Source organism: Patiria miniata, unplaced genomic scaffold, assembly GCF_015706575.1.
Source record: "Patiria miniata isolate m_02_andy unplaced genomic scaffold, ASM1570657v1 HiC_scaffold_8, whole genome shotgun sequence".
Taxonomy (NCBI): Eukaryota; Metazoa; Echinodermata; class Asteroidea; order Valvatida; family Asterinidae; genus Patiria; species Patiria miniata.
Genome location: NW_024037075.1, coordinates 3,056,092 through 3,083,778, shown reverse-complemented (window position 1 = coordinate 3,083,778; position 27,687 = coordinate 3,056,092). Strand labels below are relative to the sequence as shown.

Genomic DNA, 27,687 nt, shown 5'->3' with positions numbered 1-27,687 from the left:
TCGTTGAAGGAATCCCAGATATTAACTGAGCCCGTTTCCTAATGCACTGAACCTGATGTAACCGTTTTCCCCCTCGATGATATTCTTATATAATGCGCCATCATATCAAAATATGTTTGGATGATTGGGCACTAAAATTGCTTTATTTTGCAATGGAACGAACGTAGGCATCTTTTTTTTTCAAATGGCGATGGGCTTTAATTTTAATAAGCCTCAGGACTACAAAAAGGTGAAAGATGATGAAATAAGCTTTAATTTGTATACAGTATACAGCGTTTACACGTCGGTGAAGGGCAAAAACCTAGGGGTTTTTTTTGGGGGGGGAGGGGACATCCCCCCTCCCCCGCCCTTGGATCCGCTGTCGGAGGCAAATTCCATCTTATGAAAACCTTTAAAGAAAGAACGTTGCAGCCTGATGCCACTTTTTCTTCCTATATCATCTCAATAAAGGTCAGTCATTGCAAAACTGTTGAAAAGACATGAATCTGGGATTGGGAAACTTTTCCAATTTTGTTAGGATACTTTTTTGCCTTTTTGCCTGCTCCAAAACAATGGAGCGCCACCTTGCGTCCAAAAATGAAATCATCTGTATTGTAGTGTGGTTTCCGATTCCCAATTTTGTGTGCGTTATCCTACGGCAACAAGAGAGGCTGTGGCGTTACCAGATGCTAATCACGTTTTCGGTTTGGCTTGCGGAATAGGCCCAAGTGGTTTTTAATAAAATTTATTAAGGAGAGTTGACATTTTGGCCTCTTTCACCTATTAAAATTGGCGTAAATGTGTCGTTAGCCGCAATAACATTTAGTAGAAGACTCTCTGTTCAATGGACGACCTCTCGGATGACGGTAAGTGTGGACTGGTTTTGATAAAGAATGTCGGAACAAAAGCGTTGTTTGAAGTGTCGGAAATAGATGCCTCAAAGGTCGAATTTCCCAAAGGTCGAGCTTGAATTAGTGCACAGGGGTCATAGCCATAAATGTGTCAATAAGCGTCAACAAACGTCAACTTGTTAAGGCATTTTAGTAGGACCGAGTGCACAAAACCCATCTGTTGTATCTTTACAAAATATCGGGGGGATTCACCCCCCCACCCCCCCCCCCCCTTTGTTGGATACGCCTACACATACAAACTTATCGCGAAAATTCACCTATGCAAATTGGGGTCAACACGCCCCTCATTATGACGTCAACGTTGAGTTCGTGCTTGCGCTCATGCCATCAATTTCAGCCCGACTCGCTTCAGTTTTATGAATGAAATCATTATGCATCGGAGAGTGAACATGCCAGAAATTTACAGTAGAAACGCTCATGATATCTGCTTTCTTTTGCCGAAGAAAGCGTCAAAATCGATAAATTATTGCTTGAGTTTTGACAGTTCAAACATTTTTTAGCGGTTTTTTTTTAGGAACCAAAACTTCTTATTTTTCGAGGGAGTCCATCTTTTAACTCCTAAATTTCTGTCTTCTCGAATTTGGTTCAGAAAAACCGGAATTAGTTCCATATAGAACAGGTTTTCAGCTTTCAAATAGTGTGGCACATGTGGGTGGTCGGTCTGATACGGCGATGGTCGCGAGCAATATGCATAAAAATTGCTCGCTAGAACTGCCCAAAAATGCGAATGATAGTGAAGTAATCACGTGATATAAACACGTGCAACGTGCAGGAGATATATATAGGTCAGTGGAAGACGGTTACGAAGATTAAAGGGATCCCGTTTGATTAAAGGGATCCCGTTTGATGAAATGTGTGTGTGTCTCTTTTTTTTTGTCCCTTTTACCCTGTATCCCGATGCGACGGGGTTGGGCGGTGGGTTGGGGTGGGGATGGCCCGCGGGTTGGGTGGGGGAGGCCTGCAGGTGGGGTGGGGGAGGGGGAGGGGGAGGGGATTGGGGGGGGGGAGGGCGGGGGAACAAAGACACAGTGGGTGGAATATGCACATTCTTTGGTTGAATGGCCATTGCATATATCCCAACACCTTGAGGGTCGGGGTGGGGTCCCCTGGGTGGGGGGGGGGGGGGGAAGGAACGGGAGGGGGGTACTGAGAACCAGGATAATGGAATATTTCCTGTCTTTCATTTCTTACACCTGCACCATATCAGGACCCATTGGAAGGGGAGTGCACATAAGGGGTTGCCGGTGGAGGGGGGGGGGGCGTGGGGGAGGATGCCTCGTTAGTGTAGAGGGGGGCCGGGGGTAGAGTACTCAAAACCAGGAAGCTTAAAATCCGGGGGGGGGGGGGGGGGGCTCAAAAGGAGGAGGGTTGAATTTCACATTTCCTTTTCTTTTTTCGGTCCTTGCAACATATCCCGACCCTAGTGGGCAGTGGGTGGTGGGGGCCCCCACCAACACAGAAATCTTGATATGCAAATTAGGTAAACAGCGCCGCTCATTATAGCATCATCATGAAATTCTTGCTTACGCGCATGCCATCTACTTCGGCCAATTTTCGGCCAGACTCCTTCAGTTTTATGAATAATATCATTGTAGGCCTACATCGGAGGATGCACATGCCAGAAATTTACATGTTGAAAGCAACAGAATGATGTCCACTTCCTTTTGCCGAAGAAAGCGTCAAAATCGTTAAATGAAAGGGTGAGTTTTGACAGTTAAAATATTGTTTTAGCGTTTTCCTTTTTGGAACTCAAACTTCGTATTGTCCAAGGGAGTCCATCTTTTCAATCCTGTTTTTCTTCCTTCCAACATTTGGTTTGAGATCAAATTAATTAATTCCGAGTAATTGAGGTTTTTAGCTTGCGAATAGTGTGGCCCAAGTGGGTGGTCGGTTTAATAGTGCTATGGTCGCGAGCAAAATGCATGGAAATTTATCACTGGAACTGCTAAAAATTGCGAATGATTTTCAATTGATCACGCCGGCTATATCCGGCCCGCTGGCACCGCGCGCGTTCTAATAAAAACCCAAGATTAATAAAATAATCAAGATGTTTTGTTTTCTGATGAATGATGTGACTTTATTATTGGGAATACCCCTTCCTTTTTTCCTTTCCCCTGCCCTGGATACCATATTCCGACCCTGGGGGTGGGGCGGTGGGGGAGGGCGGAGCGTGGTGTTCAAACCACGCCAAGAGGGCTGAATTTTTTTTTCCAACAAGTGAAGTTTGTCTTTTAATTTGGTGCAATTACGTTCCCGACCAGACTTTCTTTTACTGGGGGTTAGAGTACTCCAAACCAGGAGGGATGAATATCCCGGGGAGCATCAGAAGGGGAGGGCCTGGAATTTCCCAATCTTCTTCATCATCCTCATCATCATCATCATCATCATCATCAGACGTCGTAGGCTACTGCCCGTTGACGCAACAACCGTCCACTTCTTCTGGGTTGTGTGACTGGTGAAGGGGTGATTTCCTTCGCTGAAGGGTCGCCGCAGTTAGTTTATCCACGCTGAGACCGCTCCATCTGGTGAGGCCGTCGATCCAGCGGAGTTTGGTCATTGCATTATATCCCGACCCTTGGAGACAGAGGGTGGGGGCCCCGACAAACTATTCACAGAAACCTTCGTATGCAACTGGGTCATTCTATAATTTTGGGGTCCACTTTTTTTCCCGTCCCTGTTACATCTGACATCTATGGTTGTATAATTCTGATGCACTCCTTAATGCAGTCATCCTCTAAGAGTGATTATGAATAGCAAACTACCTACCCAACAAATAAACAATCATTTGAAGTCACTTTTAATAATGCTTGAATGGCAAATTACAAAGTACCAAGGTAACAGGGACGGGAAAAATGTCACACTTTGGACCCCAAATTTATAGAATGACCCAACTAGGCGAACAGCTCCGCTCATGATGACGTCATTGTCAAGTTCTTGCTTCATTACGCGCATGACATCGTCTTCGGCCAATCTCACTGGGAGTCCATCTCTTCAATCCTATTTTTCTTCTTTCCAACATTTGGTTCGAATTCAAATGAATTTATTCCGAATAGTTGAGGTTTTCAGCTGTCGAATGGTGTGCCACATGTGGGTGGTCGGTTTGATAGTGCGATGGTCGCGAGCAATATGCATTGGCATTTTTCGATGGAACAGCCAAAAATTGCAAATGATTTTCAATTGATCACGCCATCACCGCTTGCGTTCTAATAAAAAAAACCAAGATTAATCTAAAAAGCAAGATGTTTTGTTTTCTGATGAATGATGCACCTTTATTATATTATTGGGAGTAGGCCTACCCCTTTCATTTTTCATTTCCCCTGTCCTGGATATCATATTCAGACCCCCGGGGTGGGGCGGGGGCGGGGGCGGGGTGTGCGGTTCAAGCCATGCCAAGAAAGCTGAAATTTGTTTTCCAACAGTGATTTTTGTCTTTTTACGGTGGTGGTGCAATTACGTTCCCGACCAGACTTTCTTTTTTACTGCGAGATGGGACTGGGTTGGGGTGGGGGGGGGGGGGGGGGGGGGTTGAGGCCGGGTAGGGGTTGTTGGGGGTCGGGGGATTTTCTTCCAGTGATTCTCAGTTCCAGATCATGATGCCCAGTGGGTGGGTGTGGGAGTGGGCAGGGCTGGTGGATTTACCAAACAAAGGATTGCATATTTTTCAAGTGATTTTATTCAGACCTGCATACCCGTGGGTGGAGGGGGGGGGGGGAGACGGGTTGGATTTCCCAAAACAAAGAGGATGGAATATCATTCATGTTCTTCCAGCGATTAATCTTAAGACGTGCTGCTCTTGGGGGGGGGGGGGGAGAGAGAGAGGGGGGGGAGAGGAGGGGGAGAGAGAGGTGGAGGGGTTATAGTACTCCAAACCAGGAGGGTTGAATATCCCCGGGAGAGCCGCAGATGGGGAGGGCCTGGAATTTCTCAATCTTCTTTTGATTTGGTCCTTGCATTATAATTCCGACCCTTGGGGCAGAGGGTGGGGGCCACGACAAACTATTCACAGAAACCTTCGTATGCAAATTAGGTGAACAGCGCCGAATTGTATGACGCAATCGTCAAATTGTTGCTTTAATACGCGCATGACATCGTCGTCGATCAATTTCGGCCACTCTCGCTAGGAGTAGGAGTCCATCTCTTCCATCCCGTTTGTCTTCTTTCCAGTGTTTGGTTCAAATTCAAATGAATTTATTTCGAATAGTTGAGGATTTTAGCTGTCGAATGGTGTGCCACATGTGGGTGGTCAGTTTGATTGTGCGATGGTCGCGAGCAATATGCATGGACATTTTTCGAAGGAACTGCCAAAAATTGCGAATGATCAGTATACAGTACGTACGTGCAGCAGAGCAGGGGATCTACCCGATGTTCCCCAATACCATGTTCCCCCAAATCCATAGGATTAGGGTTAGGGTTAGGGTTAGGGTTAGGGTTAGGGTTAGGGTTAGGGTTATATTGGTAAGGATTTCGAGAACATGGTATTGGGGAACATCGGAATTGGGGAACATAGACATGCACCCGTGCAGGAGCTATGGAAGAAGCGTTACAAAGCAAGGATTCCGTTTGTTGATGGCCTTTTTTTTCGTCCCTTATACTATCCCAAAGCGACGAGACGGGGTTGAGTGGGTGGGGTGAGGGAGGCCCGCGGGTTGGAGTGCAGGTTGGAAGGGTGGGGAGGTTGGGGGCGGTGCACCGGGAACACTCCATGCACATTTTTTATTGACCCTTTTGGCCTTGCCCATTATCCCGACCCCTTGGGGCAGGGCGGGGATAAAATTTCCTTTGTTCCTAATTTTTCCTTTTTTCCGTGCACCATTATCCAGACCCTGGGGAAGGGGGAGTTAGGGGCGGGGGGAGGGGCGAATGGGGGATGGGGGCAAATGGGGGATGGGGGCCGCGTCCCCACCTCTACGCCTGTGCAATTAAGCGTGTGTGTGTGTGTGTGGGGGGGGGGGGGTTAGAGTACTCCGAATCAGGAGGTTGGAATATCATTTTTTTTTATTCACCCTTTGCGCTGTCCCCTGGCGCGGAATGGAATATACTATGGGGTGAAAATATCCTATTTTCATGCAATGATGTTTTGGGTTTTTTGGGGGGAGAGGGGGGGGGGGTGGGGGTTTTATACGAAAACTTAAAAACAGTAATCATGAAAAATATAAAATTAAAAAAAAAATGCAAATTGCAGACACGAATATCTCATATCTCTTTTGTGAAAATGTTGTGGCTCTGAAAAGAGCCGTTTTGGTTTTAGTTTGTTGATTTGATGATTTCTTCGAAGGCTTGGCCGACACTTTCTTCTGCTTGCTCGATGTGTTCTTGCTAGCTGGCTTCTTGGCTGGCTTGAGCTCGGCTGACTTGGCTGGCATGGCTTGGTGGAGGATTTCTTGACAGATGTATATTTGACTTGGATGGCGTTTTCTTGGCAGCTTTCTTGGGTGACTTCTTCGGCGCGGGTTTCTTGACTTTCTTCACCATTGTGGCTTTCTTGGCTTTTCTGCAATCTTGGCTTTCATTTCCCGTTCCTTCTTGGCCTTGATTCTCTCCTTCTCCTTAGCTGCCTTAGCCTTGGCCGGCAGCCTTCTCTTTCTCCTCGGTGGTGTCAAACTTGAACGTACCAGCGGCTCCCTTACCTGTCATCCGAGTAGGGCCGCATCATAAGTCCGACGCCTCATAAGTCCGACGCCTCATAAATCCGAAATTTCGGACTTATGAGGCGTCGGACTTATGAGGCATACAATTTATTAATTCCGCTTCATAGGTCCGACGCCTCATAAGTCCGACGCCTCATAAGTCCGACAAATTAAACGCCTCGTTTTTACGTTGTCGGACTAATGAGGCGTCGGACTTATGAGGCGTCGGACTTATGAGGCGTCGGACTAATGGGCCTTTATTTGGTTAGGGGATGCGATTTTGTCGGACTTATGAGGCGTCGGACCTATGAGGCGTCGGACTTATGAGCGGACCCCATCCGAGTGAGCCTCCAACTTCATTGATTCATGTTTTATTATTTAAAAGTTTACTCTAGCATGGCTTATTACACAGAAATTCTTAGGGTGGATTATCTGGATCCGCACGTCCGTACCCCCGTGGGCGTACCAAACACCTCCCTTATACATTCTATAGGCATGCAAAAAAACCATATCTTTTTTCGCCTCTTTGGCCGACGTTCTGACTTGGTGGGTCCTTTTTCCGCAAGTTCAGAATATTTTCTCTAAAATTTGGAGCAAACTACATGTATTTGAAATGCCTTCCTTTGTCAGAAACCAACAAAATAGAAACTGCATTCTCATGTTTAGACGATACACAATAACATCAGAGGAGAATAACAATCAGTACTGACGAACTATTCGCTCACAAGATGCCTTTGATCACTAGTTCTCCATAATTATTTAGAGGATTTTGTATTCGGAGTATTCATCATTTTCCATCGTTTCCAATGACCTTTCAATAACATTGGACTTAAAGGGAAATCTGAAGGGCTCCGCTAAGCCTCATATAGGTCAGACGCATATAGGCTTCAAGTCCGGCAAAATCTAATATAAGGCCCATAACTTATAAAATTCCGACGCCTAGGTCCGACACCTCATCATTCCGACGCCTAATAATTTGGAAATTTCGGACTTCCGAGGCGTGGCGGGGGTCCAGGTTTATCATCGGAGGAGTCGGACTTGCGATATATAAGGCCCCAACCTTGATAGTATAGCCTCCCATGCAGCTACGGAACAACTCGAAATTTCGGTTAATCAGGGTATATATATATATTGTTTTATTTCGTAGTACTATGCAGTTTTCTTTGACCATGGAGGGATGGTTTGAATTTCAAGTTTTGAGTTATCAGTGTTGACTTTATCCAGATTTCGCTTATTCCAATTTGTCAGCGTTTTCACGAAGGGGTGAATTTGCCGCAATAGGTGTTGGGGTTTAATGGTTAGGGTTAGGTTTGGGGAACAGGTATAACATAATGCACCCGTTGAACTTTAAGTTGGTCACGATTTGGAATAAACATTTCGCCTACTACTGACTAACTTTTGAAACACAGATGAAACTTCAAAGATGTACCAATTACAGAATAATGGAACAACAATTGCGAGGTACCGGTATCGTAACTAATCCCCATAGATGTTTGTCTGGTCGTGAAAACTAAATCCCACACACTTGTTTTGGCAAATTGCCGATACCCATTCCCCACCCTTTGAACGAATTTGTCTCTTCGTAAAAAATCAAAAGACATTCAGGTGAAGTTTTCTCAACAATGATTGTTATGATTTCGTTGATTTTATCTGATTTTGACCAAGACTTCTTTCCAAAAAATGTTTGTTGCGTGCATTTACCAATTTCAGCCGGAACAAGAATTTTGAAAAAAGGTATGATTTTTGGACTGATAATTTAGTCCCTCCGTAAAAACGCTGAAAAACTTTTGCAATTTGATTCAAAAAATTTCAAAACTATTTTTTAGAAGACTTGTCATGCTTACTGCTTACTTCTTTTGATTCGATTTTTTAAAGAACGAGTTTTTGACTATGTATTAGCCTGGGGGAGATGATAATCTGGATTGTTTGTTTTGCGTCTGTTCTTTGACGACTCTTCTGAATTGCCCCCATGATCTACCCCTTTCGTGAAGTTGGCATCAAGTGTATTTCCTTTTATTTTCATGCCTTTGTTGTTATAACTTCTCGACATTATTGACAAGTGGTGAACATTCATATTCGTACTTTTATTAGTCATCTAAGTTAAAAACAAACACATTCTTGTCCTGGTGTAAAATCAAAGAGTAAAAAAAGTAAAAACAGCATGCAAGAACTGACAATAGTATAACTTACATTTAAATTAACCTATGAATAAAATATGCCTAACATAATAAATTTTAAAATGATAACAAAAAGACTGACAGCAAAAAGACACGATGCTTATCCGTCCCGGGCTAGCACTGTGACAATAAAATATAACTTAAACATATGCCGGGGAAAAAAGGATAAGAACTTTAAAAATGTGTTTTTTTTTCCATCGTCGTACGCGTAAAAACCACAGGTTCAGATTTTGAAAAGTTATTAAACTTAAATAAGGCTATTTTGTACTGTGTTTTCCAGTGGCTAATCACAACAAATGATGTAGGAATCTATACGATCTTTCATATTTGCTGTATTATTATGTAACTTTGAATATAATCCAATTGCATTTTGGTCAAAAATAAAATGAAGCAAGCTTCGAATTTAACTCCGTTTTAAAAAATTGACTTGAAGCCCCCGATCCCCTGGATCATCCAATACATGTACATACGCATTTGTATGCAGTATGCATGCAGTGAATAGTGTGCCTGGCCGTGGCGTGGGAACGTATCAGATTACATATCGGCCGACCGCAATATCGATCGGTTCAAAAATAGAGGGTCCGCGCGGGAATTGACCTAGATTGACCCGCAAATGTTCGGGTTGTCTGTGACGTAGGCAAGTCACCGACATATTTTTCTAAAAATGACTGCAAGTGCGCAGGCGTGCAAATTCCCGCACGATGCATAGGCCGAGTTCGTATGTGGCCTATGCATCACCCCGATGCAGATTCCATCTTATGAATAGTGATATGCAGAGACAGAGTGCGATATCGACTATGCCATTAGGTATAATATCACACCGTTGTTGCCCAGGATCGAGGATTCAAGTTTTTGCTTCAAGATAATGTGCAAAATCACGCAAGCGATATTCACGATAAAGTCTACATGCATGTCCTGTTGTCTTTGTCACAGATGACCTGGAATTCAACAAGTTTGGTGACGACGACGATCTCTCGTTCAAAAGGAAACGCCCGACTGAGGCGTCCTGGGACAGTGACGACGAGCTGTTACAGGAAGACCATGCCCCAGCCAAAAAGGTAGAAAGGCAGAGCTGATTGTTACTGTGATTTCCTGCTGAACGAAGTTTTTTTGTCCAGTACTAGATTTAGATGGTGTGTCTCTTACACAGCCAGACACTGGCCGGCAAGCAGGTCAAGTCTCTGCGGTGCTATAGGGTGCTACAAGATGAATCCAATTTAGTCTTGGGAACATTGGCGCTGCACCGCAAAATTTCCCGAGCATACCACCCACGCGCACATTAGCGCATGAGGTGTGCACAGAATGTTGGGGGTCAGGGCGCCGACGTTTCCAGGATTGGATTGGATTTGTCTTGTTGATGGTGCCTCCTATCGCCGCAAGCGCCTTGCCACTGGAAACAAAATCACAGATTTAAAGGTACAATGGACCATTTGTCATTTGTGCATTTACATGTACCCGATCAAAGAAATCCAACCCCAAAATTCAAATCTCTGAAGTTGCTGTTCAGATTGTTCATAAATGTCCGTACGATAACACTACATCAGTGCATCAAGATACCAGTGCGTACAGTGAGCTTTATAGCTTTATGGTGTAAACTGGAACTTTCGCGAGCCTCATAAAACGTGAACTATGTTTTGTTTTCCCATGTGGGCTAGTTTTCAGTTTGAAAATTCCCCACAAATGGCATTCAAAACTGTTCGTTTACGTTATAGGAGAAACTTACTGAGTAATTTGTAAAGTTGGTTTATACCGGTACTCGATCCCACAATCTGGAACCGGTTCCTGACATCAACGGTCGGGTACTCGGGTACCAGGTTCCGATGCACAACACTTGTTGTTGCTATTCCTCTAGCTGTTAGAATCTGTTGGATTCATGTTTATAATGTCCATGTTCAAGAAAAATTACCTCTTTTGTCTTCAGACAAGAGGCCATTCCTTAAGTGATATTGATGAAGACGCTTTACTGGGAGACAGCGATGACGAGCTGCATGAGCAAACATATGAGGGAGGGGTGGAGAGTCAGACCAGTGAACAGACCGGTGAACAGAATAGTGAGCAGACAAAAACGGCAGTCAACTACGAGGGTGGCGTTGCTAGCCTCACAAGCGGACAGAAAGACGACCTCTCAATTAACGACTCTGGAATGCTGGACAATACCCAGGGTGACGAATGGGGTGACGCACCAGGCGAGACAGAGGGTGACGTAGCCGAGGAGTACGCAGGAGAGGAGGAGTACCAAGGAGAGGGTGGAGAAAACTATGACGAAGTAGGCGGGGACTATGGGGAAGTGGGCGGAGACTATGAAGAAGGTGGTGAAGAGACTTATGAAGGTGACGTGGGCGGGGACTATGAAGAAGGCGGAGACACCTATGTAGAGGGCGGTGACACCTATGAAGAGGCCGAGTGAGTTTTTAATAGTACACTAAACATGTACATCACGTTTGCATAACGAGAGTAGTCTGAGTATCACCCGTTAACCACGGAGCCAAGTCTCCTGTATAACGTCTGATATGTCTAGACATGCAGATCAATGCAAGCCGCACGCCAGCCAATCGGAGTCGACTAAAGCGTGACGTCATTTCATTCCCAAATCAGGACTAATGGTTTGATTGGTCAATTCAGTGCAGTGTTTTGTAATACAACAACAACTGGGCGCATAATGCGTAACATGATACAGAGCGCGTGACACAGGTTTTTTTATCCATGTCTATGACGGGCAACGGGTGAATGATCGAAGACCGGATATAAAAGGTCGCCTGCCGATTGGTCAAATTTAGAGGTCAAGATGTGGTTGTCTTGCATAATTAAACAGGGAATCTGTTCAAAATTATAGACCGTGGCTTTCGCCACAGTCCATTACATAGACTATTTACTAGAGTGCAGATGTCTTACAACTTGCACTTTTCTTACTTAAAGATATTCCGAAGAGCCTGTTCTGGACGCAACCACGGCCGAAGAAGATGATGATGCAGCGCTATTGGAGGATGCCATTGAGCTGGGGCCAGGGATGGACGACGTCTTAGACATTGAGGATCTGGATGATAGCCTCATTGAGGAAGTCGCTGAAGACAAACCAGGTAAGTTTTATCGTTTTTAACCCTCCTAGTCTTTTGTGGCAATGCCCATTTCGATCAAAACTGCAGATACTGTTGGTCCAATGATGCTAAAACTTTAATCAATTGGAGGGGGTGCGGTTTAAAGTTTCATTTTTGGGGGGTGACTTGACACGGAATGACCAGAAAGTAGAATCACAGCATTGGCTGGGGCACGAGTGAGATTTTGGGAAATTCAGAAAGTCTGGAACAGGCAGTTGGGTTGAAGTTTCAATGCGGTTTTGATGATTGAGTGACTCGCTCATCAGTCTGGCTCCTAATTCTTCTCATTTCACCCTACACACAGTGACGAGCAGGGGTGCCGGACCCACAACCTCTACCCCAAGCGCCCCTGCCAGAGAAAAGTCTACAAAAGATGTCAAAGAAACTGAGAAAGATTCTTCACAGTCAAATAGCCAGGTAAATTAGTACACTGTCACTGAAAAAGATTGTGCATTGTGCTCCATACCAAAAATGGTGTTTGGATATTTCTGTGCCAGCGTTGTCAAACTGAAGTAATAGCAACAACACACATCGCTCCATCAGAACAATGCCCTTTATTGGTATTAAGAGGTGTATGATGGCAGCAAAAGCCTTTGGTGTTCCAGTTTGCTGGATATTCGATCCTACGGTTCTGCTTTATCACCTGGGTCTGTTTGAAACCCTGGGGTTGATTCTGCCCCCTCCGTCCCCAACTCCTTATATAGCTTGAGAATCTTCTTGTCTCATCTCACAGACTGCGTCCCAGCCACGGCAGGAGGACGAGGAGGAAGGATCCGACACCAGGGAGGACATCCCATCCACCGACGAGGACGAAGATGATGATGATGACTCCACCAGGGCTAGATTCAGATCGGAACGCCAACCGGCCACCGTCAAAGTAGGGGGAGCATCCAAACGCAAGGACATCCCAGCGACACTAGGTAAGAAAAGTGAAACAATTTGCAGACCATGTCTCTTCTGAAGCCATGCGGTAACCCGCCGCAGCGAGAGAGCGCTATCACGACCAACCAATATCACCCACGAACCTGTCGGAACAACATCCAGGCCAACTCCTAAAATCTCGCCCCGAAAAATTGGGGAAACATTCTTAGTGTGGTAAGATTCGGGCTGAACCATGGAATTAATCACATATTTGATGAAGTGTGGTTCTGTGCTGAGACATTTTGTATCGTTTAGTACATTTTTGCAGATAACTTTAGTGGGCACTTATGATGTTTGCGTCTTCCCTGTTTCATCAGAGATAACGGCAGAAATCCAGCAGACCGTGGACGAATTTGCGCGACAGAAGGAGGAGCAACACCACATGAGGCGTAACCGGGGCCGCGGTGGGCGTGGCTTCCGGGGCAACCGCGGCCACCGGGGCATCCGAAACCAAGGCCCGCCCCCTCACATGATGGGACCGCCTCGTTTCCCTGGCAATGCCGGCCCCGGTTTTATGGGGGTGCAGCAACTGCCGCCCGCAATGGATAATTTTCAGCCCATTGAGGAGGTCGTACGGGGGCCGCCGGCTGGCCACTTCCGAGGGGGGAGGTTTGATTTTGAGCCCTACCACCCGGGCAAGGAGGAACCGAGCAGGGTGCCGCCCATAACCAGTCAGGGACCGAACCAGTCCAGTTCCAATCAGCCAACGCAGGTAAGTAATAATAATAATAATAATTTGGGATTGGGAGGCTAATCTTCCTTACTCGCAGCTGAGAAACTGAATTGCGAAGGACGGGGTTACAACGTGGTCGAGGTGAGGATCATGACGGCCCGTGTCAGCCTTTACCCGAGTTGACCCAATATTCAAAAGTGCAGTACCAGCTACCCACTGCAACTTCCTCATGCTGATAATTCAGGGGTGTGAAATCTCAGCTTTATAGCTGATTTCAGCTTTTTTTGTTTTGGATTTCAGCTTTTTTCCCTCACTTGCTGTGTACAAAAGTATAGGAGATTTCCACAAGTTAAGCTTTTTTACACCTTTTTCAGCTGTTTTCAGCTATTTTCAGCTATTTTTATCAGTGGTCACTCACACCCCTGATAATTGCGAAGTGTGACGGATGGAATGTTCCATTCCACAAACTTCGCCTTGTGGAATGGAACATTCCATCTGTTACCTCATGAAATTATTCTTACCATTGCATTCGTACACATTCATGATTTGTATTGTAATGAGTAGGACGGGATTAATTTGAAAGAATTCCATATTTTAACAATCTCATGTTAACGAGCCACAAAAGTATATTAATGGTAATGACAAGGACAGTTTGATAATTCAATATTCAAATATTCAAATTTCCATGTGATCAAATGTTCAAATCTTCATGTTACACATATATTTACGAAGAGCCTTCACAGTTCTTTGCGCATAGTACGTATTTCTCATCCACTACAGGGAGGTTTATTGGTGCTTCCCAATTGACTCAACACACCAGGATCAGCCAACCATGACTGTATAGTATCCATTCTATTTCCCATCTGTTTGTAGGGAGGTCAGAGTTCAGCAGCTACTGCCAGCCAGGCTCAGCCAGTGCAGCCTGTGAGCCAGTCTGGTACCCCGGCCAGCTCTCAGTCTCAGGCACCTAAAAGCAAGACCATTCTCATTAACCCGCATTTTAAAGGTCAGGTGCAAGTCCCATCTCAGCAAGGTAAGAAATTCCACAATTCAAAAATTAACAAACTAAACATTCAAAAACAGGAAAATGTGCAGCCTACTGTACACCTCAAATATCTTGAAATGTCGGAGACTACCGACATGTACATGCTGCATCATGAGAAAAATACTTGGTTTTGTATGCCCTGAAACAAATTTTGATTTCTTATTTCCTTCAGGAGGACCTCCCCCACCCGTCCACCATGCCCCCCACTCAGGACCCCCTCCCCAGTCCCAATACCAGCCCCCGGCCAGCTCCCAGAGCCGCCCCTACCAGCCCTCTGAATCCTACACCCCAGCAGGTAGCCGCCCCTACCCCCCTCAGTCACAGCATCCACCCCCTCAGTCCCAGCATCCACCCCCTCATCAGCCACCCTTTCAGGGTGGTCCCCCACCGCCCCAGGGGCACGGCCAGACACATCCCCCGACGCACATGCACACGCAGCCGTCACCACATCCCCAGGGGCCGCCTCCAACAGACCAGCGTCCACCAGGCAGCTATGGGGTAAGCTTTTTTTCTGCTTTTTTTCCCCCAATGTCTTTAATTTTGACCTCTACAACTTCAACGTCATCTTTCCCCGTAGCCCACGGATTAAAACATTTGTACGAGTTTGAGATATGTAAGAGTGTTTGTTACTGTTTGTTTTCCTCAAAGGGCCCACATGAGCAGCAGCATCAGCCTTACAGACCCCAGCCTTCCGAGCCGTGGACCCCGCCTGTCAGTCAGCACCAAGCCCCAGGCGGCGGTTGGTCCCAGCCTGGTAGACCTGATTCCGTGTCAGTGACGTGGAGCCATCAACACCAAGGCCCACCAAGTAAGACGGTAGTTGAACGTCGCCCACTGACGGTGTAGCATATTTTGATCGTATTATGAGCATGCGCAATGGCAGTTTTATGAAAGGTCAACTGATCATGCATCATGCACCTTTTGCAAAACTCGTCTCACCATGTACTCACGATCGAGTCATGCTTTTGCATGTTGGTCGTGCCGCTGTGTATACAGCATTTGGCAAAACGCGTTACTTACGCTCTCTTTTACGTTTGGGTCCCGCCTCTCTTTACCCAGGACCAGAGTTCCGTGGCCACCCACCACACCAGCAGCATCCACCCAGCTTCAACGGCCCCAGATCCCCCCATGAGCGCTTCCCCCCTCCCCACCAGCACCAACAGGGCCCCAGGCAGCCGCAACCCAGGGCCATGCAGGTAATGACTCAATATTTAGTTTTATCCTCAAGATAACATGAACTTGATCTTGATCGGGCGATCCAGGGTAACAACGTGTCGTATTTTTATAATATTGAACGGCTTTGAGGGGAATACATGTATATATTGCACCTGACAAGTGCAATATTGTTATAGCAAGTACAATATATTTATATGCCCCGGAAAAAAAATCCAATATTGTTATTATTATTTATATCAGGTTGACTTGATTTGCAAGATACAAAATTCAGGACACTGTCTTTATTTCTCAGATCTTGTTGAATATTCTTCGCTTACGGAAGCAAATTTCGTGTCGTGCTAGGTTGCCATTATGGTTGTGACAACAGTGCGCATATACCCTGCTGCGCGCTGCGTACGCATGCAAGGGCAACGTGCACTACGGTCTGTTGGCTGGTTGACAACTGTGAGTTTCTATGCTCTTGATTCCGCGGGAATCGGCAAAATTTGTTAAAATGCCCAGATGAAGACAACGTCAAAAATTATATTGTCATCCGGGTACTTTTACTGACACAACATTGCAGTCATCCTGGTACTTTTATGAACGCATACAATACGCTGATTTGGTTTCAAAACTGGAAGCCTGATATAAATAATATTATCCCATATTTCATTGCTTCTGTCTTGCATCAAGCGATATTCTAAGATGCGTGTGCTCATGGAACACGAAGTAATGTTTGGCTGTGTTCGACATGCCACTCTGGCTTTGACTTCATGGCATATGGGGAAAATGTTGAAAAATCGTCCCCGTTTACAAAATGGAGTGTATTTTTTTTTAAATTGTCCAATGTGATTATTTCAAGCATTCTTTGTCAATTAAGATTGGAAAAGTTTCTGTCTGTAATTTTTTTTTTTTTACAATTTTTGACTTTTTTTTATCAATATTGTCTGTTTTATCACCATTCATATTTCCTGGTTTTATTTTAATATTAGCCCAACCAGATGCGACCACCTGGGGAACCACAGCATATGAGAGGGCCACCCCCGCACCAACACAGGCCAGGGTACCGACAACAAGGACCACCCAATATCAGGTAAGGAAATCATCCGGGCCTATGGGCTCCAGTGCATGGTGCCTTGTGGACCCACTCCTTAGAGCTACTGGATTTATCAAATATATAAACACAGTAGCTGCATACATTATTCCACTGTTTTCAGTCCTAAAAACTTATTTTTTTTTTCTCAAATGAACCACAGTGGCTTCTGACTAGTGCCCCATGAACAAATATATTGACAAATTGGGGAACTGCCAACATAGGGCCGGATAGCTCAGTTGGTAGAGCACCGGAATGGTAATCCGGAGGTCGCAGGTTCAAATCCCTCTCCAGTCAATTTCTTCGTTCAACGTTTCATAAAAAGTTAATGAATTCGTCAGAAGGTGAAAGTGTTCACCTTTTATAAAGCCCAACCTTTTCTTCTGAACAGGCAAAGCGGCCCCGGCCAGAGGTTCCAGACACCAAGCCAGCGACAACCATCACCCCGGCAACCATCGCCGAGGCAACCATCGCCAAGGCAACCATCGCCGAGGCAGCCATCACCCCGGCAACCATCACCCCAGCAACAGCAACCCACAGCCGGCCAGCCATCACCCCAGAACCCTGTCCACAAGGGCAGAATCCTTCCCTCGCCAAAACGGCTGATAGAAGAGGCTACCAAGAAAGGCTCCAAAGCGGCAGTTACCAAGCCACCCAAAGGCGAGGTATAAGTCATATTTGGTCACTGTTTGGAACTTGTATTCAAATTAGCATAATAACACTATTCTTGCATTTTTTTTTTTTACGTATGGTTGAAGAGCTATACTTCACTACATAAACAGTTCAAATAAGTTAAGTAAGTAGGTTAAAATTCCTGTCGAAAGTGGGTTTCCTTCCTTTGCACCACCCTGTAGATTGATGAAGATGCAGAGACCAAGAAACTGCGCATCCAGCTGGAGGAGCAGAAGAAGCTACGTGAGATGATACTACAGAGGAAGGAAGCCAGACGACAGCAGCTGGCTGCATCTAAACAAGCTGAGCTCAAGAAACGTATGGCTAGCCAGAAACAGAACTCACAACAGGACAATACTACCACCAAGGTAAGACATCTTGCTTTTGTCCTCGCAAGTTTTAAGGTTTTTTGTGTAATTATCGTGGTAACAAGTTTCGGGGGTACAAAATTGAGGTCTTTCAAAATTGAGCTGTTGGAACGATAGTTTCTCAAAAATGTTGCTTCAAATGCATGTGTGCTAGAGCTTCCATGTATGGGAGTCTGAAACATATATGGGAGCTAATATCACACAGGGAATTGTCATGCCCGATTTGTCTTTTGACAAGTCCAAAAATCGCAGCTGTGTTAGCTGTAAATAAAGGGGGTACATTTCAGATTTTTTGTGAGCAAGACCTGCTAGTGTACAATATGAAAGTGTTGGTGAACTCAAGTCAAATGTGCATCTTGAAACTTTCAGGAGACAATGCCACCACAGCAACCTCCACAACAACAGCAGCAGAAGCCACAGCAGCGACAGCCGCAGGTGCCAGGTCCGAGGCAGCCCTCCCCACAGCAGCAGCAACAGCAGCAGCGACCAGGTCAGGCTGGTAACCGCAGCATTTCACCAGGTAAGCAAACTGGTTCCAAAAAAAAAGCTATCACACAGAAAATTAACAGGCTTACAATTCTAGTTCGCTGATGAAAGTCCCTTGAACAAGGACTTTGACCGATCGTTGAACCGCCAACATAGGGCTGGATAGCTCAGTTGGTAGAGCACTGGAATGGCAATCCGGAGGTCGCAGGTTCAAACCCCGCTCCAGTCAATTTCTTTGTTCACCCTTTGAAATATTAGAAAGTTTTTTTCAATTACATTGTTCAACATATCCACAGCCTCCGCAAACAGGACCCTCACTACCGCAGCCCAGCAGACCCCCAAGCCAAACCCCCAGATGCAAGGGGCACCGCAGCAGTGGGCAGGCGGGCCCCGTGCCCAGAGGCCCATGTCACAACCCAGGCCACAAGGGGTGGGGCGGGGAGTGCCGCAACCCCGGCAGCCAGGGCCCCAGGGACAGCAGTTTCAGCAACAAACCTGGCAACAACAGCAAAATGTCAAGGTAAAGTACAGCAAAGCAAATGTTGCATGCGAGAGTTGTTGAAAGTTTAGTAAAAGGTAAAGGTGGGAAGACAAACAGACCAGAGTAAAAAAAATCTTGTATGTTGTTCATGCGTGTGAAATCTCACACCTGCCTCGGATTCAAAGAATATTTCCCAACTATTTTGATCAGGTACTTGTAGACACCGCACCCCAGCCCATCCCGACGCTAGGGGGAGGGGGCAACGTGATACGGCCCCAGCGGCCAGTAGGAGTTGTCGGCGCAGTCAACAGGCCTGGCGTGACCCAGGTCAGAGGTCAACGACCCCAGGGATCTTCCAATAATATGGGGCGTGGCAGAGGGCGTGGTCAGCCAGTCAGGGCACAGTTTCAGCAGCAACAGCAGCAGCAGCAGCAGAGGTTCCAAGCACCACAGCAGCAGCAGGTCCGACCGCAGTCAGCAGGCCCATGGGAGGCGGGGCCTCGGCCCCAATCTCCTAGTGTGAGGGGGCGGGGCAGAGGCCGGGCGGGACCACAGGCCATGGGGCAAAGAATGCAAGGTCCCCAGGGGCCACACCCACAGGGCCAACACCTGCAGGGACCACTCCTACGAGGGCCACGCCCACAAGGGCAACGCCCACAAGGGCCTCGACCACAAGGGCCTCGCCCACAAGGGCCTCGCCCACAGGTACTACACTCGCAGGGGCCACGCCCGCAGGGGCCACGCCCGCAGGGGCCACACCCGCAGGGGCCACGCCAACAAGGTCCACGCCCACAAGTTCAACCACAAAAGAGGTAGAAATATCACTTTCAATTTTAGTTAATTCACATGTTTTTCCAAACCGTTTTAACCCATTAGTACCTGTATCCAGTTCGCAAGTGACTGCATCGTACCCAGCCACATCATAGACTGCTAGGCCATATTGGCTAAGCATGTTGAAATGTTTCTGCTCTTGCGACTGTTGATTTTTCTTTTAGCTCCGACTGATGCCAATCATCTTAATATCGCAGCTACACTCAGGTCGCAAAATATCAGCGACTAATTTGTTCCCGACGGTCGTAGCTCAGGCGCAGCTTGATCCTGAAAAGTAAGCCGCCGACTGTTCCGTATTGTCGCAAGGTCAACCTGAGGGCGGCTTTAGAATGAGAGCTTGTAACGCACCAGATTCACTGCATAACAAGACGCTTTTCTTTTCTGTTTATTGAGAGCAATGCTTCATTTCATTGTAATTGTACCTTTTCTATCACATTGCCTGTTATCTGAAAAAGGCGAGATGTGTACATTGAAACGATGACTATAAACCCAGACTCCTATCTTCTGTTGATTTTCTTGCGATGGATCAGGTCAGTCAAAGATCGCATTGGGATCCCCCAACAAGGAAACGCTCAAACCCAGCAGGTATCTCCGGGTCCTCAGAGGCGAGTCATCCAGCAGAACCAGCCCGGGGGACTAACCCAAAAGTCTCCGCAGAAACGCACCCTTCAAGCCGCCCCAAACCAGAATCCTGGTCTCCGAACTGAACAACCCGCTGCTAAAAAAAGGACGGTGGTCCAGCAGTTGACTCCGCAGCAGCAGCAGTTGCTGCAGCAACAGCAGCAGAGGGCAGCACAGGCTGCAGGCCAGCTGGCCAGGGGGCAGCCTCCCCCGCCGCAGAGGGTGGTCAAGCAGGCTTCCCTGGAAGGCCCCCAGGGGCCGACGGGGATTCTGATAGACGGGCTCTCGGCGTCGACAAACAAGAACAGCTTGGTGAAGATGCTGCAGTCGTGTGGACCTATTAAGGTAACGAAGCAACTTGTGCAGGGTATTTTTGTGTCGCCTAAACAAAGTTTTGGGGGAAACTTGCTAGTCCTAAATTCTGTATCCCTGTATGACTGTATCCATGCATCCACCTTTGACCGTTTCCCCGTATGTAAGTTAAAGTTTAGGTTAAGTTTTTAAAAAAAAATTATAACTTATACATGCTTTCATGACATGGATTTTGATGAAACTTGGATACAGTGACCCTTGGGTGGGAAAACACAATTCTCCATCAGATTACTGAGGTCACAGGTCATGTAGGGGTCATGAAATAACTTGAATTTACCAATGCCTGCAGAATGTTGAAATCCTGCCCAACCAGAGGAGAGCAGTGGCCAAGTTTTGCCGTCCAGACGACGCCCAGACCTTCCAGACAAAGTTCCACAGGTATGAAGTGGTTTGTAATTCAGTGTCCAGCAGCGCAAAATGCAGGTTCAAAGTTCATGCGAATGTCGGTGCAAAGCAATTTCTTAAGTGGCAAAACACATAGATGTTCCCATTCAGAAATACCTTTCAGTCAAAAATTCAAAACAAGTCAAAAATTCACACATTTCCGATGATTTTGTTAACGATTTTTACTTCATGTTTTGTACAACCCCCCTCTGGCCATGTCTATGGTATGTGCTTCGCGGGCGTATTGCTAAAAATCTCCTTGTATGGAAATTGGCGCATACGGCACGTACTGCACGATGTGGCGCAGAACGCAGCCGTGCTTTACCGCTATTGAAAACGGAACAGGCTCTCAACCAATAGGAATTGGTAAAGTGTCTCCGGTATTTATGAATGTTTTGTAATATTTTCCTAGCATGATTTGCTTCAAAAGAATTCATTTTTCTTTCTGACAGGCACATGGTGGACCTGGCTCACATCAGCGTTACCCTGGTCCCTGACTAAACTTCTTGAAGTCCTCCCTTGCCGGATAGACACTTTCCACCAGGGTGCATTATCATCTAGAACAACGTGTAGCAGGCAGAGCATTGTTCTGGGGTGCTCCATCTACAAGAACAAACAACGTAGATCGACCCTCTACAGGTAGTAGGAGTAAAAACTGCACAAAGCATGTTCATCTAGAGCACCCAGGCGTCGATTACTCAAATGGTATATGTACATTTTCCTTCATTTCCCCGACCTGAATATGCTGTCATTGTTTCTTTGTTTTTACATCATGCATACCTATTGCTCCGTTTTTATGAGAATTAACCATGCAGTAAAGTTTTAGCCTTGCCTGGTTTTGGCCTGATAAGACGTTGCTATTCTGTGATTGAATGTAAAAAGCAATTACTGATTTGGTTATTAATTATGGCACTATGATTATCAAGTTTCTGTGTGCTGCCGAGATTGTATTTTGAAATCTTGAGCACGTACAGAAACGGGTATGTGTGCTAAACTTTGTAGAAAACTATGTTGCATTAGTTATTGTATCTGGAAGTTTTTGTAATATACATGTATGTGAGCACTTGGAACGACAGGATTGCGCTGGATGCTACTCTGCAAATAAGGAAAGTGGACAACGTCATTGTATCACGGAAGCTGAATTCTCTGGCTACGTCTTTGAACACGTTGTGACTGAAAATATCGTAAGGCATGGAAGCATGTGTGAGGTGGCACGTATGCGAAGGGTCTAGTACCCACATCACCTGGTTGAGATCAGGCTGTCTGGAGCATATCAGACTGGTACCGATGTAGACTGTTGGCTGTAAAGCCTAAAACCTGCTGGACATACCCAGTACCCACTAAGTGTGTACCCAGTACCCAACTAGGTGCATACCCAGTACCCACTACATGCATACCCAGTACCCACTAAGTGTGTACCCAGTACCCAACTAGGTGTATACCCAGTACCCGCTAGGTGCATACCCAGTACCCACTAAGTGTGTACCCAGTACCCACTACGTGCATACCCAGTACCCACTAAGTGTGTACCCAGTACCCACTAGGTGTATACCCAGTACCCACTACATGCATACCCAGTACCCACTAGGTGTGTACCCAGTACCCAACTAGTTGCATACACAGTACCCACTAAGTGTGTACCCAGTACCCAACTAGGTGCATACCTAGTACCCGCTATGTGCATACCCAGTACCCACTAGTGCTGTTTGAACATTGGAACTCTAGTGCAAGTTTAGTTGGCCCTTTGTGCCCTACACTTCTTCGAGTGTGGTTTCCGCTTTTGGACTACAAGTGTAGTGTTGGACGGCAGTTGGAGCAAGGCAAGATCTGGCTGGAGCAGAGCAAGGCAAAGCAAGAACAAGCAAGCAAGACCGCAAGATTGCAGGGATGCCATGTCATCAGGCCGTTGGTCAGAGAAAAGTAGCTTTAAAGTGCAACAGTAGAGTTGGGGCGTGAATTTGTTATCTTTGTACTTTGGTAACAGTTTAACGTGGCCGGTATGTAGCCTATAATGTGTGTGGTTGTAGATTAAACATTGTTCACAGGCCACTGTTGTAGCGTATTGGTAGCCAGTTTGTGGGCCATTAACAGAAGCCAGCTTACAAGCCACACTACAAGCCGACATGCCTGTGAAATTGTCGCCTGACTGCTACACAGCCCACAGGCCAACGACAAGCCAGCTTGCAAGCCAAGAGTCAAGCCAGTGGCGAAGACTACCAGCCAGCCAGCCAGCCAGCCAGCCAGCCAGCCAGCCAGCAAGCCAGCATACAAGCCAGCCAGCCATTCTGCAAGCCACTTTGTTGGCCAGTTTGGAAGCCAACACTGTTACTTCCAGAGCCAGCACTCAGAGGCAGACACCAGGCCAACTTTTAGTCCCCAGTACAAGCCAGCTTTTCAGCCAACTATCAGATGTGCACATGCAAGTTGTAAAACCAGCCACCCTGTACACGAACCACATGGCCGCATTTGACACCGCAAAGGCCATCCACACACAGCAAGGGTACTGGGTAAAAAAAAAACACTTCAGGCGATACCAACTGTTATGTGAAAAACTCCAAAAGACCTCTACCTTTCAACTGATGACTGATGACAAAAGGACAATCTTCATGATGGAGCCAATAGTGTTACACATGTACAACAACTCTCAAATTAAGTGGCCATTTCAATCTTAAATATCTTGAAAAACCAAGAAGCCAACACCAATTTAAAAAAAACAAACCTGAAACCAATAATGTAGCTGAAATATTTTTTACAAGCTGATCAAATGGTATGAGTTGATTTAAGATTGGTGGGGCCACTGAAATCTGAATTCATTGTTTTGTATTATCATTATGAGATAGGAAAATGCAGGAAAAGTTTGCCAGGGTTCCCACAGTCACGGAAATGCCTAGGGAAAACAATCCTGTCACGGAAAAATCATAGAAAGTCATTGAAAATTAAGGAATTTCCATACAGGATAAAATACTTAAAATGTTTATAATGTTGGCTGCACAGCCGTCTAGTTGTTAGCATGCATGGAATAACGTACAATGTAGTATTGAAATTGTAATCCGTAATGCGATGATTCCAATAAACGCACTCTTTGTGGGCGGATCGGATGGCTGCGAGGGGAGGTGGAGGCCATTATGAATAAAAGCGTTGTTTGCTTGTTTGTGTAGACACGATGGACAACTTTCTATGCTGCTATTCTGGATGATCAAAAAGACATGCATATTATAAGTTCATTTTGACTTGAAAAAAATATGGATGTCTGGTGACCAAGTTTCAGTGATTGTGGGAACCCTCAGTTACAAAATGCCCCCGAAAATAGTTTCGTAATGGTGTTTTTTTATTTTTTTTTAAATCTGGCTCTGCTGAATGTTAAACCAGTTTTACATTTATATTCTGTAAGTGGTCTTGCAATTTGCATACTTTTTTTGTGCTTGAAAGTCCCGGTTTTTTTTTTCAAATACTTTGGAAAAGTCATGTCTGTCTGGTGCATGCATTTATGTTAATAGCTAAGCATTTCTTTTACTGGAAAGGTATCAAACGAAAGTATGGTCGAGCAAGTAGGCAGTGTGTGTTGAGTCATGTGATAAGCATGGTCATGTGATAGCATGGTCATGTGACCAGCACAGTCACGTGACAAATGGGGAAGTGTTTATGAAACGATGTGGTTTTGGATTCATGCTATAGTAAAGGGAGTTACATACATACATATTGGAGTGTGGTTGAATATTCAGCAATTTTTGTTTACTTCTAAGTAATCCTCTCTATTCTTGACTTGAAATCCAAAGGAATAGGGTTCAAATCCCGCGATGGATTTGTGTTTAATATCCAAAACTTACTTGACTTGCATTCAGAACGGCCAGGGTTCAGGTCCCGTGATTGCAACTCACTATGTTTTTAGTTTTTCCATTGAAATGTAAAGGGAAGTTAAATTATACTTGGAGACATGATGTGGCAAAATGGCCTGGAGCATTGGACATGCATTCACAGGGTCCGAGGTTCAGGTCCTGTAATCCTTGTACAATCTTGAGCCTCAGTGCACACTAGAGTCCCGGGAGGGTGGTTAAAGTACTGGATTTGCATTCATTGGTTCTACGGTTCATTTCCCATTGCAGACTTCATTCTTCTCACACCAGGGAAAAATCAGGCACTGGACATACATTTTTGTAAATGCAAACAAAATCATTTCCTCTTTGTGGGTTTTTTTTTCGGTTTAAGCAACAAACTGGCTCAAAATCTTAAGTAGGTCGCATATCAACATGTTGAAGTATTATCTCAACGGCTGCTTTAGATACATTCTGGGAAAAAAACAGAGAAGACATTATATGTGCCAACTTTGGGGGTATCGTAACTGACGTCTGTTGCTTAATACGCATAAAAAAAAAGTGGAAGTGTTTACCTTTTTTTTTAAACCTCTTTCAGTGATTGTTTTCTTTTGATCAAAACTGTTTTTGGTGGAATAATTTCACAGGGTATTTGGGATCATCTTTAACTTCACTTAGAGCAAGTTTTGTTTTCATTAAATCAATAGGTGCGTTTCTGGTTAATTACCAATGCATTTCAAACTGCAACTTTTTTTATCATTGGTCTCACATTTGTTTCATACATTTCAGCTGGAACTGGATTGTTGGTATACTTGATTCATTTTTTTTTTAAATTGAAAGTTTGTTCAATTTTTTTAGGGTCAACATTCAGACATCCAAGCACTCTCTTAAAGACCTATGGGATCATTTTCAATGACCTAGAATTTTACTGACCAAATTATTAACGAAACTTTACTTGACAAGATTGGTACCAGATAACTGTCGGGGAAATATTCTGTGTGGCATGTTATCAAATAGGGGGGAAAAGTTATCGTAGGTAATTCCAAAGGTCTGTCTACCGGCACACTTTTCAAAACACCTAACCCAGTCCCAGATTTTAAGAGTGTGCATCAAAACTCAAAACACTTGGAACATTCTACTGGGAACACTACTTGTTCTGATGGGAAAACTCAGTGTTTCCATTGGGAAACGGTGTAGGAACCACAGGTGTCCGTGTGCGTGCAGACATTATAATCAAGAACAGCCCCTTTCTGTGGGAAAGAGTTTGGACTTTCAGATTGCTGCCGGCGGGAATGGGTCATGTAGAAAAGTAGGGCTTCCCGAGAGGAACAGGAACCATGTTTGTGAGTTCAGAGCCCTCCTTAAAGTCTGGCGCCCCGTGTCTGTATTCAAGTTTGACTTGGGGGGGGTGCACCCCTGCATACAAATTCCCATAGACACCAGTGCTAAATGCCCATACTTCGAAATTTTGATAAAAAAATACTCAGAACTCTGACAGGTGTTTATGCCGCACAAGAAAAACGATGATTAACATGTCATCTTTCATTTCCTTTTCAATTTTTGGTGCGTTGACCGATGACTTTTCGAAAACTTCTCGCCAAAAGAAGACGACCCCTTAAACGAGTGAGGTTTTCCTACATGTAAGTTTAAAAGTAGCCATCTTGAAAAATTATCCCTCCACAACATGGCTAAATAGCACCACTTTCGGGCCTGATTGTATCCCAAATGCTCGGAATTGGAAGCCCCAAGTCCGGGCCAGAGGTGCATTGCTTTATCTCTTTTATAATTGCCTAATTCCGTTCCTCTCAGAACTCTCTAACATAGAATAATTTGAGTGTATAACTTTTATTCGTGAGCTCGGTGGATGGATTTTTGACCTGTTTGCCAGTTGTACCCTTGAGCGCATGTTTTATTCAGGTGCCTAGTCTGGGGCAAAGTGAGCTTCTCATCAACAGAAACACAAAGTAAAGCATATACTTGTACTGTGTGGATTTCACGTTTTTGTTGACAACCAACACATCGTTAACAATACTTTTCAGCTAACAAGTATTTTTCTCAACTTCCTTTATTAGATTTTGAGTGCTGTTCATCCTAGAATTGATTTTTAAAAAGAACACATAAAATGCAAATTAACCTATAGCCCCCTAAAACTTTCTCTGTATTGAAAACAGAGAATAAATTAAGACTTTGGTCAAATTAAAGGAATATACAACATTTGCTTTTGCTGTAATATTCAGAAATGGATGGATTTGGGGGTTAGTATTTCATAGTTAATATTGTTACACTGACCTGTTTAAAGTTTTATGTTCATAGGTGCTGGAAAAAACCAAGAAAAAAAAATGTTCTTGTGGTCTGGCTCCCTGACCTCGATTTATAGACGTCAGGGAATTGTCAGGTCAGGGAACCAGACTAGCTGGCTTGCAGCCGTTCACAGACGTGTAACCGATTGCAAACGAAATGTGGACTAAAAAGCCAGTTATTTTTTCCAACGATGGTCCACCGGCCATCGTTGGAAATTGATACAAAAATTCTAAATGATTTCACAGGATGCTTGAGAATAATTTTCAATAACAGTAATTTCATAATTATTTGGTAGTTTTGTTTTTGATCTTTGCGATTATTGTCTATTACTTACCTTTTAAGCATTTTGTAAATCAAGTTTGTCATTACTTTGAGAAACAGGATGGGGGGGGTCATCAAATATCAACTCAAGAAAATCTCAAAGACAGGGCCCAATTTCATAGCGCTGCTTAACAGCCGTCTTTGTGCTTACCAAGCCTCCATCTATTTCATAGGGACTGTTAAGCAGTAAGCACAGCAAAAGCACGCTGAACCCCTGAAGAAAACTTTGCTTAAATCAGTGACGTAACAATAGAAATATCCATGCGCACGCAACCGTTAGCATGAAGTAGTGCTTAAGCAGCAGCATGATTTTCTGCTTTGGTAAGGACAACTTTTCTGCTTACTGTTAAGCAGTGCTATGA

The 27,687-nt window shown here is 45.1% G+C and overlaps 1 protein-coding gene and 1 non-coding gene across 3 annotated transcripts; both read left to right on the top strand.

Moving 5' to 3' along the window:
- Positions 1–663: 663 nt before the first annotated feature.
- Positions 664–23,786, top strand: LOC119719222 (RNA-binding protein 33-like). Of its 2 annotated transcripts, XR_005269888.1 has the most exons (21): positions 664–845; positions 9,628–9,752; positions 10,616–11,097; positions 11,611–11,771; positions 12,094–12,206; positions 12,523–12,709; positions 13,028–13,422; positions 14,257–14,416; positions 14,601–14,926; positions 15,077–15,236; positions 15,488–15,624; positions 16,576–16,676; positions 17,068–17,341; positions 17,531–17,716; positions 18,086–18,236; positions 18,499–18,722; positions 18,894–19,495; positions 20,045–20,480; positions 20,797–20,885; positions 21,344–22,369; positions 22,480–23,786. XR_005269888.1 is itself a non-coding variant. In XM_038188595.1 (20 exons), the coding sequence occupies exons 1-20, from the start codon at positions 824–826 to the stop codon at positions 21,390–21,392; spliced, it is 4,380 nt and encodes a 1,459-aa protein (XP_038044523.1). In that variant the 5' UTR covers positions 664–823; the 3' UTR covers positions 21,393–23,786. The 2 variants fall into 2 exon arrangements, 1 of the variants encoding a protein (XP_038044523.1); XM_038188595.1 differs by having other exon boundaries at positions 21,344–23,786.
- On the top strand, positions 18,359–18,431 carry Trnaa-ggc. The gene has a single exon. It is a non-coding gene; the product is annotated as a tRNA-Ala (tRNA).
- Positions 23,787–27,687: the final 3,901 nt, after the last annotated feature.